The sequence below is a fragment of the Lutra lutra genome, chromosome 7 (genome assembly GCF_902655055.1).
Source record: "Lutra lutra chromosome 7, mLutLut1.2, whole genome shotgun sequence".
Lineage (NCBI taxonomy): Eukaryota > Metazoa > Chordata > Mammalia > Carnivora > Mustelidae > Lutra > Lutra lutra.
The window spans coordinates 107,362,752-107,380,162 of NC_062284.1; the positions used below are offsets into that span (position 1 = coordinate 107,362,752).

General features: G+C 37.0%; 1 protein-coding gene across 4 annotated transcripts in view; it reads left to right on the forward strand.

Annotated features, from left to right (window-relative positions):
• The window catches only part of PCNX4 (pecanex 4), a 39,447-nt gene extending 27,254 nt beyond the window's left edge, over positions 1-12,193 (forward strand). For all 4 annotated transcript variants that reach the window (XM_047735637.1, XM_047735640.1, XM_047735638.1 and 1 more), the window contains 4 exons: positions 1,054-1,157; positions 5,459-6,495; positions 7,095-7,281; positions 11,462-12,193. In XM_047735637.1, coding sequence (XP_047591593.1) covers positions 1,054-1,157; positions 5,459-6,495; positions 7,095-7,281; positions 11,462-11,713 — 1,580 coding nt within the window. In that variant the 3' untranslated portion in view covers positions 11,714-12,193. The remainder of the gene's footprint in view (positions 1-1,053; positions 1,158-5,458; positions 6,496-7,094; positions 7,282-11,461) is intronic.
• The last annotated feature ends 5,218 nt before the right edge of the window (positions 12,194-17,411 follow it).

Here is a 17,411-nt window from a genome sequence, read left to right on the forward strand (position 1 = left end):
CAGATATCCTCTCCTATGGAATCATTCAGAACATGCTTAATTCCCCAGTCACACATTGTCACAACCTGTGTGATACGGTGACTACCAGGGAAGCTTATTTGAGACTCAGTGCCTGGGGCTTTTATTGGGGTGTGGTCATGAGGGCCACCCTCTGCCTAGCATGTACCAAGATTCCAGACTCCTAGAAAGAAAACAGGTGTTCAGTATAAACTGTATTGTTTTTACAAACCGTTTAGACACAATGACACTCTTACTTATCAAGGAGGATGGTGAGAATTCTCCAGAAACGCAAGTCCCCATTGCCAGCCATCAGACAGCTTTGCAAGCAGGACTTTCAAAGGGTAACAGTTATTTCTGCTATGTTAACTCTTTACTGTACAGCACATAGCATAAGCAGACTAGCACAAAGATAATCCCTGCAGTATTATTTATGATAGAGAAAAATTAGAAATATATGGAATGTGTTTATAAGTGGGAAATGAATGTTCAAATTTAGCTGTATTCATACAGTGAATTCTCAACTGTAGGTGCAAATGACTTGAACTATTTGCAGTCAACATGGGCAGACCTCAGAAACATAATGTTAAGAGAAAACTAATTTTTTAAAGTTTTTATACAGTGTGATAGTAGCATTTTATGTAAATTTTTAACACCACAAAACATTTTTATATGTGTGTTTATAAAAAAATGTCCAAAATGCTTTAAATAAATAATGTGAAGTTGGCTTTTATATACTTTTATATTTAATACTTTTCTACTTTTCCTACTGTAGTTAGGATTTTATATAGCAGGTTCTAATTTGTTTCTCTGGAAAATATATCCTTGAATTTTTATGTATTACCTATAGATTTTCTCTTTTAACTGTTCCTGTACCTATCAAAAGCTTAATTTAATGCCCCCCTGATAGGCAATGAATAATTGTTTCTATTACATAAAGAGAGAATAAAAGGAGCTATGAATCAGTTCCAAGTGTCTTATCAGTTTTGAAGATTCACATGGCAAAATAAAACAAGCTTGAATACTACTTACTTTTGTTTTTCTAATTTGTTTTAGGTCTCCTCTTACCTGGATCTCATTACTTGGGCCGTTTTCAGGATCGTTTAATATGGATAATGATTCTAGAATGTGGTTATACTTACTGCTGTATTAACATTAAGGTCAATGTACATTTGAAACCTCTCTAGTATTTTTATAGCACATGTGTAAAATTTTACCTGTTATAGACATAGTATATGCTTAATAGCTCAACTTAAGAGTATCAGTTAATTACCTGTGAAAACGCCTAAGGGATTTTTAAAGTATATTTCAATATGAACACATTCTAGGTAGACTAGTGTTGATTGTGTAATAGAGCGTAGTAACAAAATATACTTGCCCTCTTTTTGTCCAGGCCTGTTCTTTATATCCTTATCTAGTTGAGCATCTCAAAAGTGTGACTCAGTAACATTTTTTTACTCCACATAAGCATCCTCAACTTAATAAAAAACCTCTTCTGATCCTTACTACCCTGCTACACCCTGCCTTTCTCCTCTTTTTAAAGCAAAATGCCTTAAAATAATTACTTAAATCAAATCTCAAATTTCATTTCTCCCATTCTCTCTTACTCTAGGTTTTTGACCCTGTTATCTATTACTGTACCAAAACTGCTCTTGTTAAGGTATCTGCTGGCTAACACATTGCTAAATCTAATGTCAGTTCTCTGACCTGGTCTTATTTGACCTGTCTGCAGCATTTGACACAGTATCTTCTTTTAGCTTGTTTCATGGGTCAGTCCTTGTCATTCTCCTTTGATGGTTCCTTCTCTTTTCTGAGACCTCTTTTTAGTTTCTTTAAGATTTTATTTATTTGAGAGAGAAAGAGCACGCAGAAGTAGGGGGGATGGGGCAGACGAGAGGGAGAAGCAGACTGCCACTGAGCAGGGAGTCAGAATTGGAGTTGGAGCTCAGTCCTAGGACCCTGGGATCATGACCTGAGCCCAAGGCAGATGCTTAACCGACTGAGCCACCCAGGTGCCCCTCTTTCCTAGACCTCTTAATTAACATCAGACTGGAACTGTTGAATCACTTTATTGTACACTTGAAACTAACGGAATATTGTATGTTAACTTTACTGGAATTAAAGCTTAAAAAATAAGGTACACAAAATGAAAAAAACAAACAAAAACAACAGACTGTCCAGAGCCTAGCAGTCCTTGGTAACAACTCCACCCTTCTGGTAGCTCAGCCCCAAAACATTTGGGCTTTAGTGCAGTGGTATTTCACTCCTGTTTACCTCCATACCCCACATGCAATCCAACAAGAAATCCTGTTGGCTGTCTTTAAGCCATATCCTATATGCCACCACCTCTCTCTACCCTACAATTAGCTATCTTTATCTCTGTCTTAGGTCATTGCAATAGTCTCCCCGTGGGTCTCCCTGCTTCTTTCTACCTATGCCTCCCAATAGTCTATTCTCAGCTAGAGTAATCTTTAATATCTAACTCATTTCATGGTACTTCTCTACTCAAAACCCTACAGTGAATCTCTTTTTTTCATTCAGAGTAAAAGCCAAGGCCCTAAATGGTCAGGCTCTCTATTTCTTCTTGGCCTCATCTACTACTTGAATCCTCTAACTCTACTCCAGCCTACTGGCTATTCTCTCTACCTGGAATGCTCTTTTTCACATAACCACACAGCTAACTCCCTTACCTCCTTCAAGCCTTTGCTCAAATATCACCTCAGTGAGATCTATGGCTATCCTTTTTAAAATTGTATTCCCACTCCCATCCTGGCACTGCCAGTTCTCCTTGGCTTACTTTACTTTTTCTCTATTTTTCTAGCACTTATACCTTCTAACAAACTATATAATTTACTTATTTTCATTGTTGACTGTCTGTATCCCTTTACTCTCTAATGTAATTGTCACAAGGGCAAGGATCTCTGTTTGAAGGAATATAGCCTAAGCCCCTGGAATATTGTCTGGCACTTAATAGCCCCTTGATAAATATTTATTGAATGAATAGTGGTGAATGAATGAATTTTTTGTCTTAGCACAGATGGGATAAAATTGCAGGTAATTAAAAAGCTTTTTCTTTAGCCCAGTGGTTCTCAAAATTCAGTTCCCCAGATTAGTAATATTGACATCTCCTGGAACTTCTTAGAAAGGGACAGTCTTGGGCACCACCTCAGAACTACTGAATCAGAAACTAGAGGAGGGCCCAGCAACCTATGTTTTAACTGCCGTCCAGTGATTCTGACTCACCTAAAGTTTGAGAACCTAGTCTAACCTGTGTAAGTAAGAGAAGGCAAATCTCATGCAATATTGAGGGCATTATTAAAAAAATGTTTAAAAAATATTGAGGGCATTTTCATTGCTTCATTTAGGCTCTATTTTTAAAAATGGTATGTTTTATAATGCCTAATAATGTGGCTCCTTTATTGCTCTTCTGTGCTCCATTATATAATGTAAAGATACATTTTTTTGATGGCAGTCTTTTTTTCTTTTCAGTTTTTTGGACACAGGTGGCTTAGCAATACCGCCTTACCAACATTTATTTGTATGTTATATGCTTTAAAGTTTACAAAGCACTTTTTAAAAAATTATTTATTTTTAGAGATTGTGAGGGGTGAGGGGCAGAAGGGGAGGTAGAGAGAGAATGTTAAGCAGATCCAGGCTCAGTGTGGAGCTGGATGTGGGGATTGATCTCACAACCCTGAGATCATGACCTGAGCCAAAATCAAGAGTCCAACACTTAACTGACTGAGCCACCCAGGCACCCCAACAAAGCACTTTCATTACTTAAATCTTTACAACCCTATGTGCTAGGATTAGTTTTCTTTGAAAGAGAAAAGGAATCTTGGTAAGTGACCTACTCAAGATTCTGTGCAAACACCTGCTAAAGCCATGATTTAAAAATAGCTTCTGATGTTCATATCCTATGTTCTTTCTCTGGACCCTAACACAACGTGACAGCATTGTCTTTTACTAAAGGCACTGGTAACTTTGTAAAAATATATAAATAAGTAAACAATGATAGCAATAGTAATAGTAAACAGTGACCTGCTGCATCCTCTTCAAATGATTCCTTATAGAGAAGTAATAAAAATGTGTTTAAAATTCACATAAAAACACATTCAGGGGTGCCTGGATGATGCAGTCAGTTGGGCATCAGACTCTTGGTTTCAGGTCAGGTCATGATCTCAGGGTCGTGGGATTGAGCCCCACATCGGGCTCCACACTGGGCGCAGGGTCTGCTTGGGACTCTCTTCCTCTTCTACTCCTCCCTTCCTCGAATAAATGGATAAATCTTTAAAAAATAAATAAGTAAAAAATAAATTAAAAACACATTCATAGTATTCATTTCATCAACATATATTTGCTGCATACCAGTGCTGTGTCAAGTACTGATTTAGGCACTGCAGACGTAATAGTAACCAAAAGAGAGCTGCTTTATGGAGTTTACATTATAGTTGGAGGAGACAGACAGTAACCAAATACATAAATCTGTATGATAATAATAATGTTATTATAATTAAAAAACTGGAACAGGGGTGCCTGGGTGGCTTAGTGGGTTAAGCCTCTGCCTTCAGGTCAGGTCATGATCTCAGGGTCCTGGGATCAAACCCCACATCAGGCTCTCTGCTCAGCGGGCATCCTGCTTCCCCCTCTCTCTCTGCCTGCCTTTCTGCCTACTTGTGACCTCTCTCTCTCTCTCTGTCAAATAAGTAAATAAAATCTTTAAAATATATATAATTAATTAAATAAATAAATAAATATCTGGAACAGAAAAATGATTGAATAAATTCCAGAATATCCACAGTAGAATAATGCTGTCATTTAAAGTAGGATAGAAAACTACTGTATATGCTAAATAATTCCAGTTTTGCCTTTTGCCCTCCAAAAAATTTTATATTTACAAAAGTTTTTGGGGGGCACCTGGGTAGATCAGCCGGGTAAACATCTGCCTTAGGCTGGTCATGATCCCAGGGTCTTGGGATTGGGCCCTGCATTGGGCTCCCTGCTCAACAAGGAGCTTGCTTCTCCCTCTTCCTCTGGCACTTCCCCTGGTTGTGCTCTCTCAATCTCTCTCTCTCTCTCTCTCTTTCTCTATCAAATAAATAAATAAAATCTTAAAAAAAAGAAAAAAAGTATTTTGTAAGTATGATTCAACCTTCACTATACGTATAGTCTTTCAAAATTATGGTCATAGTCAATTAAATTGTTTTGCCAATTTCTAGTGGCATTTCTGTAATTTCTTTTAAAGTAGTACCATAACTTTTCACCTCTATATGCAGCATCAAATGTGTTGAAGTGCCAATAAGTTTGAGTAAATGTGTAGCTCTTGAGTTAAGGAATTTTTTTTTTTGCGTTTTCCATATTTTCATTATTAGAATCCAATCCATGGGAATATACAAAAGTAGTTGCTTTTCTCTATGTAATAAGTGATCATAAATTCAAGTACTTTCTCTTTCTTCTTTAGGGGTTAGAATTGCAAGAGACATCCTGTCATACTGCTGAAGCTCAAAGAGTTGATGAAGTTTTTCTAAGTGCCTTTGAACAAGAATATTCAAGAGTATGTTCTATTAATGAACACTTTGGAAATGTCTTGACACCCTATACTGTTTTGCCAGTAAAACTCTATTCTGATGCCAGGAATGTTCTATCTGGCATAATCGATTCTCATGATAATTTAAAAGAATTTAAAGGTGACCTTATTAAAGTACTTGTGTGGCTACTTCTTCAGTACTGTTCAAGAAGGCCTCATGTGCAGGAGGTTGTTCACAAAACTGAAAGTAAAGGGCAAGCATCTCTAATAATCCTGCCTGCTTTGAATACTTCACCACAAACCCAATCTCCAGAAGACTCAGATAGTTTAAATTCAGAAATTTTGGATGACTGGTCTGATGATAATGTTTTTGGTGATGAGCCAACTATCAGAAAAGGAAAAGAAGAAAAAGATCAATTAAAAGTTGTACCAGGTATAAATTTTCCTATTCCAGGATCAGTAGAGTCTCAGGATGTTGGTGAGCATTCTGAAGGCACAGTTCCTGAAAACAGTCTTTACAAGTCAGTTATATTGGGATACCCTGTTGTTGACAAAGGAAAACAAAAAGATGTGGCATATATCCCCCTTGTGGAATTCAGTTGTTCTCATTCTCACTTGTTACGCTTACCTGAAGAGTGGACATCTAGCTGTTTGCCTAATTCCAAGATGAGGGAGATGAGCTCACTCTTTCCAGAAGAGTGGTACCAATTTGTGTTAAGGCAGTTGGAATGTTTTCATTCAGAAGAAAATGCCTCAAGTGTCCTAGAAGAAATTGCAAAGGACAGAGTTTTAAAAGACTTTTATGTTCATGCAGTAATGACTTGTTATTTTAGTTTATTTGGAGTAGACAGTATGGTTCCCAGTCCTGGTCATATATTGAGAGTTTACAGTGGCGTTTTGCCTTGGTCTCTTGCCTTGGATTGGCTCACAGAAAAGCCAGAATTGTTCCAACTAGCACTGAAAGCTTTCAGGTAATTCATTTTGATTATACATAAACTGTAACTGGCAGAAAAATACTGATTTTTTTTTTAAAAAACCTAAAAGGAGATACTTCTTCATTTCTAACTATAAAAAATAATTACTTTCTGGGGTACCTGGGTGGCTCGACTATTAAGCGTCTGCCTTAGGCTCAGGTCATGATCCCAGGGTCCTGGGATTGAGCCCCACATCGGGCTCCCTGCTCTGTGGGAAGCCTGCTTCTCCCTCTCTCACTCCCCCTGCTTGTGTTCCCTCTCTCGCTGTGTCTCTCTCTGTTAAATAAATAAATATTTTTAAAACATAATAATCACTTTCCTAAAAATAAAAGAAATGCTTAGTATGTACAGTGATTATATCAGGATTACATTTTAATTTCCACTTCCTTTTATTTTATATGGAGAACCTGTTTTTCATTTGACTTATTGGATTTTTTTACTTCACTCCATCATTTCTTCCTGATCTTTTTATCTGAAATATGTATGATTTTAGTGCAATGTCTTAAAAATATTGATTGAACAGTCTATTTCATTTATGAAGTTGATTTATCAATTTTATTAAAACTTCTAAAATTCTTTATTTCTCCATTGTTAAGGTATACTCTGAAACTAATGATTGATAAAGCAAGTTTAGGTCCAATAGAAGACTTTAAAGAGTTGACTAACTGCCTTGAAGAATATGAAACTGACTGGTATATTGGTTTGGTATCTGATGAAAAGTGGAAGGAAGCAATTTTACAAGAAAAACCATACTTGTTTTCTCTGGGATATGACCCTAATATGGTAAGTTTAAAAATGTGTTTTTAAACGTTTTCATATATTGACCTTAAAGAAACTAAAGTATTTAAGTGATAGAGATACAGCATTCTGGGTATGGATATATTAATCATATCATTAAGGCCTTTGTAATCATGACTTCATGGCCAACATAGTACAATCCTAGAATGACTGATTATTTACTTTTGCAAACCTAATATGAGCTAATTTAAAATGTATAGCCAATGTGCAATAACTGCATTAAGATAGCCAAGTAAACTTAATATGCTATAACATATTTGACTAAATGGATTATATTCCTATGCCAAATCTGAGTCATGAATTATCACTTTGGATTTGACTCCTAGAAGAAAAATTAATTTATAAGTGGCAAAGTATTCCTTTTGCTGACATCAGTGTTTTATCTGAAGCAAACTGACCTGTAAAAATTCAGAGGCTCCAAATAGGAAATAACTTTTTTTTTTAAAGAAATTTGTGGTGGTTCTCATTACATTTAAAATGTCATCAGATGTGCACAGTGTGATTCAATGTTACACGCTCATTGGAGGTTCTATATCTGGCATTGCAGCTTGAAGAGCTCTGTAGATTTCCTCCCCATCAAAAATAATGAAAGTTGTTTTTAAAAAACAACCATTTAAAGACTTGGAAATGATCCTAAGGGCATTTGCAAAGGAAGAAATATTTATTCAAAAGTTTCAACTAAAACCCAATAAGAGTAGTGAGAGACTGCAGTATTTGGACCAAGGCCCCATTCCTTCCCAACTCAGCAAGAGAGAAACTCCTCAGACTGATCTAAACAAGAAGGGTTCCTTCTCACTTCTGCTCCTAGTTGGAAGACTGTTTTCCTGGGAGAGTCAGGGCTTCAGCATTTCTTATCTTACCTCCAGCTACCTGTTGTGAGGCTAGGTTCTGAGCATGTGTAGTTCAGAGGTGAGAACTCCTTTTTGGCCAACCCATCTCTTTTGATAGAGGCTTTATTGTGGACTTGGTGCCCCTGAGAATAATGGGGCCCAGTTACCTCCTAGAAGGTGGAGGTTCCACACAGGGAGAGGCAAGTCAAGAAGACCTGAGGTTACTGCTGCCTTCTGCCTCCTAAAGCAGAGGTGTCTCTCAGGGAGAAGCATGCTGTTGTCTCACCCCCAGATACAGAGCTCTGGCTAAGAGATTTTGCCCAGTGGGAGAAGTCAATCATAACACAAAACAAAACAAAACAAAACAACTTCTAAATTTCTCCCAAAGGAAATTATTTCACTTGCAACAGTGTGGATATGTTGACACCTAAGATGCTCTCAAAAACAATGGAGCTGTGGTAAAAAGTAATTAAGGGGCTACTGGTAAATTTGTTAGAGACATAAACTAAACTGTAGGCTGAGTAGGTAAACAGAACTAGGAGAAGAAACAGTAGAGAAGAGCCCTCCTGGGGTCAAAAAAATGTTCCCACGTTTAACGGGACCAGTCTATGAAACAATTTACTTCCCAGGACATTGTTGAAAACATAAAGTAACCACCTGGCGATCATTGGAGCTTAGCACCTGGGTGTGAGCAATTAACAGATGAAGTGAGCCCTGCTAAAACCACTGCTATCTCAGAGTAACTGTGGACATTCACAAGGCTGCACTACCCAAGGAACCAAAATCAAAAGCTTCACACTTGTAGGGAGAGTGGGAATTAACTTCACTAAAGCCATCCAGCCACTTACTAAACTAATAAATAAATAAATAACAAGCCCTGGTAGGGGGACAAGGGTCAGTCCTCAGAATTGCAGTGGTGTTACATAAAATGTCCAGTATTGAACACAAATTATAAGACATAAAAAGAAACAGGAAAGTCAGACCCATATACCAGGGGGGTAAATTGCCTATGAGTGACTAGATGACAGATTTAACAAAGATTTCAAAGTAGCCATTATAAAAATGTTCAGAGAACTGAAAGAAACCATGTTTAAAGAAGAAACAAAGTGGATAACAAAGTGGATATAGGAGGAAAGTACCTCAGTAATAAGGTCACATATGACAGCCCACAGCCAACATCATATTCAATGGTGAAGAGCTGAAAGCTTTTCCTCTAAGATTAGGAACAAGACGAAATAAATTCATGTGGCTTTGATAAACTGATTTTAACAAGGTTGCCAAGACCATTCTTCAGCAAATGGTATTGAGACAGATAGCCACATTCAAAAGAATGTCATTGAACCCCATATTAGTTTTCAGAGCTGCTACAACAAATTACTGTGAACTGGGTGGCTTGAAACAACAGAAGTTTATTCTCTCAGAGTTCTGGAGGTCAATAGCCTGAAATCACGATGCCAGCAGGGCCATACTCTGTCCAGATGCTTTAGGGAAGAATCTTGCCTCTTCCAGCTGCTGGTGACTCCTGGTATTCCTTGGCTTGTGACAGCATAACTCCAATCTATTTCTGTCTTCGCATGGACACCTTTCCTATATCCACCCCCATGTCAGTTCTTGTATCCCTTTCTAAGGACACAACCACTGTATTTAGGACCACCTAAATTCAGGATGATCTCATCTTAAGATTCTTAATTACACCTGCAAAAACATATTCTAACAAGATTTACAGGTACCACGGATTAGGACTGAGCTATATCTTCTTTGAGGGATACCATTCAACCAACTGCAGGCCATTACTTCATACTATATATAAAAATGAACTCAAAATAAATCAAAGTTCTAAATGTAAGAGCTAACACCATAAAAATCATAGAAGAGATCACAGGAGTAAATCTTTATGATCTTAAATATGGTGGTAGATTCTGAGATATAATACCAAAAGCATGAAAACAAAACAAAACAAAAATAGATAAATAGGACTTCATCAAAAGTAAAAACTTCTGTGCTTCAAAAGATACAATCAAGAAAGTGGAATGACAACTCACAGAATGGGAAAAATATTTGCATATATATGATAAGGGACTTGTTACTAGAATATTTAAAGAATCCTTACATTGCAATAATAAAAAGGTGTTTTTATTTAAAATATGAGCTAATTTTAAAGTGAGCAAAGTATCTCTATAGATATTTCTTCAAAGGAGACATACAAATGGGGCAATAAAAGAGCCCATGAAAAGATGTTCAGTATCATTAGTCATGAGAGAAATGCAAACCAAATCCACAGTGAGGTATCACTTCATACAAGTTCATACTAAAATGGCTGAAATCAAAAAGGCAAATAATAAGTATTGGTGGATGTGAAGAATTAGAACTCTAACACAGTGCTGGCAGAAATGTAAAATGGTACAACCATTTAGAAAACATTTTGGCGGTTTCTTAAATGATTAAATTTAGAGTTACCATATGACTCAGTAATTCCACTTCTAGGTATAGACCCAAGAGAAATGAAAGCATAGATCCACATAGAAACTCGTATATGGATGTTTATTACAGTATTATTCATAACTGACAAAAGGTGGAAACAACCAAACTATCCATCAACTGACAAATCAGTAAGCAGATTGTGGTTTTTCCATGCAAGGGAATGTTAGTCCACCATAAAAAGGAATAAAGTACTGATATATGCACGAATGAGCCTTGAAAATATGCTAAGTTAAAGAAGCCAGTCACGATCATTATGATTTCATTCATATGATAATTTCATAAAAGGCAAAATTATAGAAAGTACATAAGTGGTTGCTTATAACTGGGAGAATGATGGGATAAGCGAGTAATAGCTAAAGAGCACAAGTTTCCTTTTGAGATCATGAAGATGTTCTAAAATTTTGGAGGTGCTTGTATATATTTGAATATACTAAAAAAAACTATTGAACTAAACACTTTACATGAGTAAATTGTATGGAATGTGAATTATATCTCAAAATGTTTTAAAAAGAACTTATTGTGTGATTATCCACTGACTACTATCTATGACTTATGCATTGTTGAGGCCAGATGGGGTGAAGGAATAGAGAAGGAAAGGAAACAGAAGTAGCTGAGATTTTGCTGTTTGGGTTATTGAATGAAGGGCTGTCATATCAAGCTTATTCAGAGAGCTTCCAAATAAAAGTGAATCTTGATTCTGAAGACAAGTAACTCTTGTGTATATTTTAATATACCACTTTCTGTTTAAGTTTGCCTAACTACAGTGGAATTTTTCTCTAAATTTACAAATAAAATATAAAGGCCTGAAGGTAACTTTTTCTTCTCCTTTCCCACCCACCTTTTATACTCTGAAGGGTGTTTACACTGGGAGAGTACTTACCCTTCAAGAATTGTTGATCCAAGTTGGGAAGTTAAATGCTGAAGCTGTTAAAGGTCAGTGGGCCAATCTGTCATGGGAATTGCTTTATGCCACAAACGATGATGAGGAACGATATAGTATACAAGCTCATCCACTACTTTTAAGAAACCTTACAGTACAAGCAGCTGATCCTCCCCTGGGATATCCAATTTATTCTTCAAAACCTCTTCACATACATTTGTATTAGAGCCCATTTTGACTTGTAAGTGTATCGTCAAAAATGAGATGTCTTTATTTTTTTCATTCTAGAAAAGTAACAATGTGATCCCTCATAACTTCACTGGACTTCTCTCTTTCCTCCTCCAAGTCAGATACCTGAGAAAAGCTAAGCTCTGTAAAGTTGATTCTCTCAGCTATCTTAATGTTTAAAAAAACTTTGTCTAACACAAAAGTTAGAAATAATTGGCCAATATTTGCGCCCTAAGGATTGTGGTAGGCTTTAGCAAATATAAAACATTTGTATGAGATTAAGTAATGAATTTATTAATGCTTTCTTAAATATGTGATAGGTGGCTTGCTTTATAGAAGTCAACAACTATGTAATTTTAACATTCCTAGAAGATATACACACATATCAGTGTTTTTATGTGACGATAATGGATCCTGTTGAAGGTTGCATAATGTATATTTATTTATTTGAAATATTAAATTTTATAGTATTTTCAAACTTTGTGCTGTTTTGTTTTGACATTTAATATGGTAGAAATTCAGGTCAAACCCAACCTGAAATATAAGAAAAGAATTGGTGGAATTCTACACATAGAAAGGCGGCCACTTTTCACAAGGGTAGGAGGTGCAGAGCAGTGAATCAGAGGGGATGTATCATAAGGTAAATGGTGGGATGGGGGAGGGGGCAAGGGAGCTCCCATAGACCAGCTACTAGAAAGTGATATAGCCCCAGAACACAAAATGGAACTTTTAGAAATCTCCAAGAGACATCCCTGCCTGAAAGGCACAGGTGGCAAAGCAGGACAGAATCTTGGGTGAGACTGTGTGGTCTCAGGAACCCCACGGTCACAGAAAGAATGAGGATACCTGAGCCAACAGAGTCCCCAAGCATTAGAGTGGAGAAACTGGCTACAGTCAGTGAGCCTGGGAGGGGGTTCTCAGCTCAGTTTGCCATAAGCCACGAACCAGGGAACAATCTGGCCACCACAGTCCATGCAGGAGCCCTGCAAAGGGCAGAAATGTGGTGACCCTCCGCCTTCCCCATGACAGGCCCGCAGCAACCCTCCACCTTCCTCCCTCCCACTGGAGGAATGGCCAAGCACGCTGTAGAAGTCTGCAGAGTTTGGTATACACAAAAGTACAGATTGATTTTTCCCTGAGGGTTTACTGGGGGTGGGGGTGGGCATGGGGGAGGAGGTGATCTTTCAGCTCCAACACTGGAGATTGGGTGCTTCCATTTTTATTTTCATCCTCTAAAGCAGCGTAGAAAGCCTTCAGGGAACAAAAGCCACATAGAACAACCCAAAGCAGCTTGTACTGAGCCCTGCCCCGGGAAGGGGTGGTGCAACTCCTTCGAGGCAAAGACACTTGGAAATCAGTGCAGCAGACCTCTCCCCCAGAGGACCTGCTGGTACATCAGGGGAACACCAACCTTACCAAGTACAAAGAACTGCAAAACTCCAGTGCTAGGCAAAAATAATATATAGAATTTGAGGTTTTCTCTCATGATTCTTTTATCTTTCAATTTAAAATTTTCCTTTTTTTTTCTTTTTTTCCTTTTTAACTCGTTTCTTATTTCATCAATTCTTTGTTTTTAAATCTTTTTATTAACTTTCATTTTTACATTTTATAGAAATATTCTTGATTTTTGGCTTCCTTTCCCTGTATTCAATTTATTTGTGTGTGTATATATATGTATGTATACATATATATATATATGCGTATATATATATACACACATATATATGTGTATATATATGTATGTATACATATATATATATATATATATATACACACATATATATATGGAGAGAGAGAGAGAGAGAGAGCTTTCTTTACAATTTTGGGATTTATTGTCTTCTAATAAACAGACCAAAACACACCCAGGACCAAGTAGATCACCCTAATTTGTCCACATGGAAGATTATATTCTCTCTTTTCTCCATTTTTTTTTTCTTTAATTTTTTTGGTTTCTGACCTCTTCAGATTTGTCTGGTATGTATTTCACTTGGGTTTTGGTTGATTTTGTTGTTGTTGTTGTTGTTCTCTCATTTGTCCATTCTTCCCTGGCCAAAATGACTAGAAGAGGAATTCACAACAAAGGAAAGAACCAGAAGTAATAGTGTCTGGCACAGATCTAATTGATACAGCTGTAAGTAAAATGTCAGAGCTGGAACTCAGGATGACGATGACAAAGTTACTAGCTGGGCTTGAAAAAAGCATAAAAGACACTAGAAAAACTCTTAGTGCAGAAATATATCTAATCAGGTCCAAATTAAAAATGTTTTAGCTGAGATGCAGTCTAAATTGGATGCTCTAACAGCTGGGGTAAGTGAAGCAGAAGAGAGAGTCAGTGACATAGAAGACAAGATGATGGAAAGTAAAGAAGCTGAGGAAAGAAAGAAAAACTAACGGACCATGAGGGAAGACCAGAAATCAGCACTACCATAAAGTGAAACAATAATAGAATTATTGGAGTTCTAGGGGAAGAAAAGATAAAGGGACAGATGGTAAATTTGAGCAAATCATAACTGAGACCCTCCCTAATGTGGGGAAGGGAGCAGGTATTCAAGTCCAAAAGGTAGAGTCCAAAAAAGCCCTCAAAAATAATAAAAATAGGGCGCCTGGGTGGCTCAGTGGGTTAAGCCGCTGCCTTCGGCTCAGGTCATGATCTCAGGGTCCTGGGATCGAGTCCCACATCGGGCTCTCTGCTCAGCAAGAAGCCTGCTTCCCTCTCTCTCTCTCTCTGCCTGCCTCTCCGTCTACTTGTGATCTCTCTCTGTCAAATAAATAAATAAAATCTTTAAAAAATAATAATAATAATAAAAATAGACCAACATGCTGAAATATAATAGTGAAGCTTGCAAATTTCAGAGATAAAAGGAAAATCCTGAAAGCAACTCAAGGCAAATCTCATAACCTACAATGGTGGAAACACTAGGCTGGCAGTAGACCTATCCAGAGATCTGGCAGGCCAGAAAGGGCTGGCATATATTCAGTGTACTAAATGAGAAAAACATGCAGCCAAGAATACTTTATCCAGCTAGGATGTCATTCAGAATGGAAGGAGATAGAGATCTTCCAGGACACACAGAAACTAAAAGAATTTGTGATCACTTAACAGCCCCGCAAGATATACTAAAGGGGATCCTATACATGAAGAGAAAGCCCAAAAGTAACATAGACCAGAAAGGAACAAAGACAATATACAGAAACAGGGACTTTACAGGTAATACAATGGCACTAAATTCACATCTTACAATAGTAACTCTGAATGTAATTTATATTCATAAATTTGGTAACTTAGACAATTAATTCTTAAAAGCCACGTACTCCTAAAACTCAGCCAAAACTAAAAAATGACAAAATAGACAAACTCAATATACTATAATCACTAAAGAAATTGAATTTTTAATTTAAAATGTCCTGAAAAAGAAAAAATCTAGACTCAGATGCTCTGGTTTATTTTTAAATTCATCCATGTTGTTGCATGTATCAATGGATCATTCCTTTTTGTTGTTGAGTAGTACTCCATTATATGAATATTCTACATTGTTTATTTCATTCATGTTGTGGAATTTGGGTTTTTTACAGTGTGGTACTATTATGTAAAAGCTTTTATGAACATTCATTTACAAGTCCTTGTATGAACATATGTTTTCATTTTTCTTGGGAACATACCTAGGACTAGAATGGCTAGAGCATAGGGTAGGTGTGGGTTTAAATTTTAAGAAACTGCGAAACTTTTTCAAATCAGTTGTATGTACCATTTTACATTCCCACCAGCAATAGCTGTGTATAAACTATGATTTCATTTATATAAACTGTAGAAAATGCAAACAAATCTATAGTAACAGAAAGCACATCATTGGTTACCTGGGATGGGATAGGCAGGGGAAATAATTACAAAGGACACAAAAGAACCTTTGGGGCTGATGAATATATTGGCTGCCTTTATTGTGTAATGATTTCACAAGTGTGGCCATGTATGTCAAAACATATAAAATTGAATACGTGTAGCCCATAGTACATCAACTACACTTCAGTGTTAAAAATAATAATAGGTGTTAAAATAATGGGATATTTGTTTAGTAGGATATGCTATTTAGCTTCTGAATAACTGATTGTGACTGAGGTCTCATGAGACTTACTGGTGCACCCAGTAGTTGAGCAGACTAAATCTAAAGCCATAGCTCCTACTGGTAACTCTTCTAACCAGCTCACCAGCTGTCACCTTGCACAACCCCATATCTGCCTTTCAGCATCGATGGAATGAGTACACCATTTCCTTCCCATCTTCAAGGGCCATTTAAGATAATGGTTAGGAAATGAGAGGTCAGGGCAAAATAATAAACTTTTTAAAAAGTCAGTATGTGAACACTTGGTTTCACAGTTCTTGACTATTTTGAATTTGACAAAATGAACTTCGACAAAAAGCTGCTTTTCCATCTTGGGTTGCTCACAAAAAAGATCAAAGAAGAAAGGGTTTATACATAGAAAAGTATATAATTATACATGCCATAGAAGAATACCATACAGATGAATTTTTAAAGATCATTTTAATTTATTTATGCATCTTCTACCCTTGATTGGCTGGAGTAATTGAGGAAACTGAACTCTCATTTTTCCTTCATCCTCATACCATGCTAATTTCAGTCTCTATGAGTTTTCATTCATGACATTCTGGAAGCTGGCATATTCTCAACAAACCTTAAACATTGGCAAGCGTAATAACAAGGTCTGTAGACTTCATGACAAAACAAAACTGACCTGTACTCCAATCTCTTGAAACCTTTGACTGAATTCCACCCTTTCAAGGCTCATCTTGAAATCTTGCAAAGATCTTGCAAATCTTCTTCTCCACAAATGACTTCCACACTATTCTCTATGCTACAGAGGGGTTTCTATAGTGTAGTGGTTATCATATTCAAGTCGCACTATTCTATATTCAAATCTCTCCCTTTTCTGAGTTATTTATGCTTACAGTCTATATCATGCTATATGACAATGTTATTTTGTAGCATTCTAGAATTGTTCCATTAATTCGTCTTATTTCTACCCCAGGTGCAGTGTATTCAATTAGTCATAATGCCCATTTTCATCACTGGTTGTACAAGAGCACTCTTGTGTATTTTATTTTATCCCCATACTACACCCTCTTTATTCCATTGCTGCTGTACCCCGTGGTCTACCTCTGTCACCTCCCCCTTTTTGTAAGGATAGGCACCTGAGGAGAAAGTTAATACCTACTTGCTTTGAGCATCTATTTCTTCCTCTATAAAGAAGGATAATACCACATACCTTAGTGGGTTGTTATGAGGAATAAATGAACTAACTCATACAAAGCACCTCAGTACAGCAAAGTGCATATGGCAGGGGCCTGATGATGGCTCCTATGAGCCCTGTTTGCTGCTTCAAATTGTAGTCGTCTGTACCTGTTAGCTCTTCTAAGAGTGTGAGTACCTTAGAGACAGGTCAATTTCAAATACTTCTTTATTATCTCATTTCTCCACACTCCACTTTGTGCACTATTCCATACATTTATGTTTACTGTAATTCTTGGGTTAGCATTCTACTAAACTAGATCTTACGTATATATGCTAGAGTTATTTCGAAATGCTTTTTTGCTGGAGGGGGGGTGGGTGGGGGGAATGGGGTCAGGGTGATGGGCATTAAGGAGGGCATGTGATGTGGTGAGCACGGGGTATTATATGCAA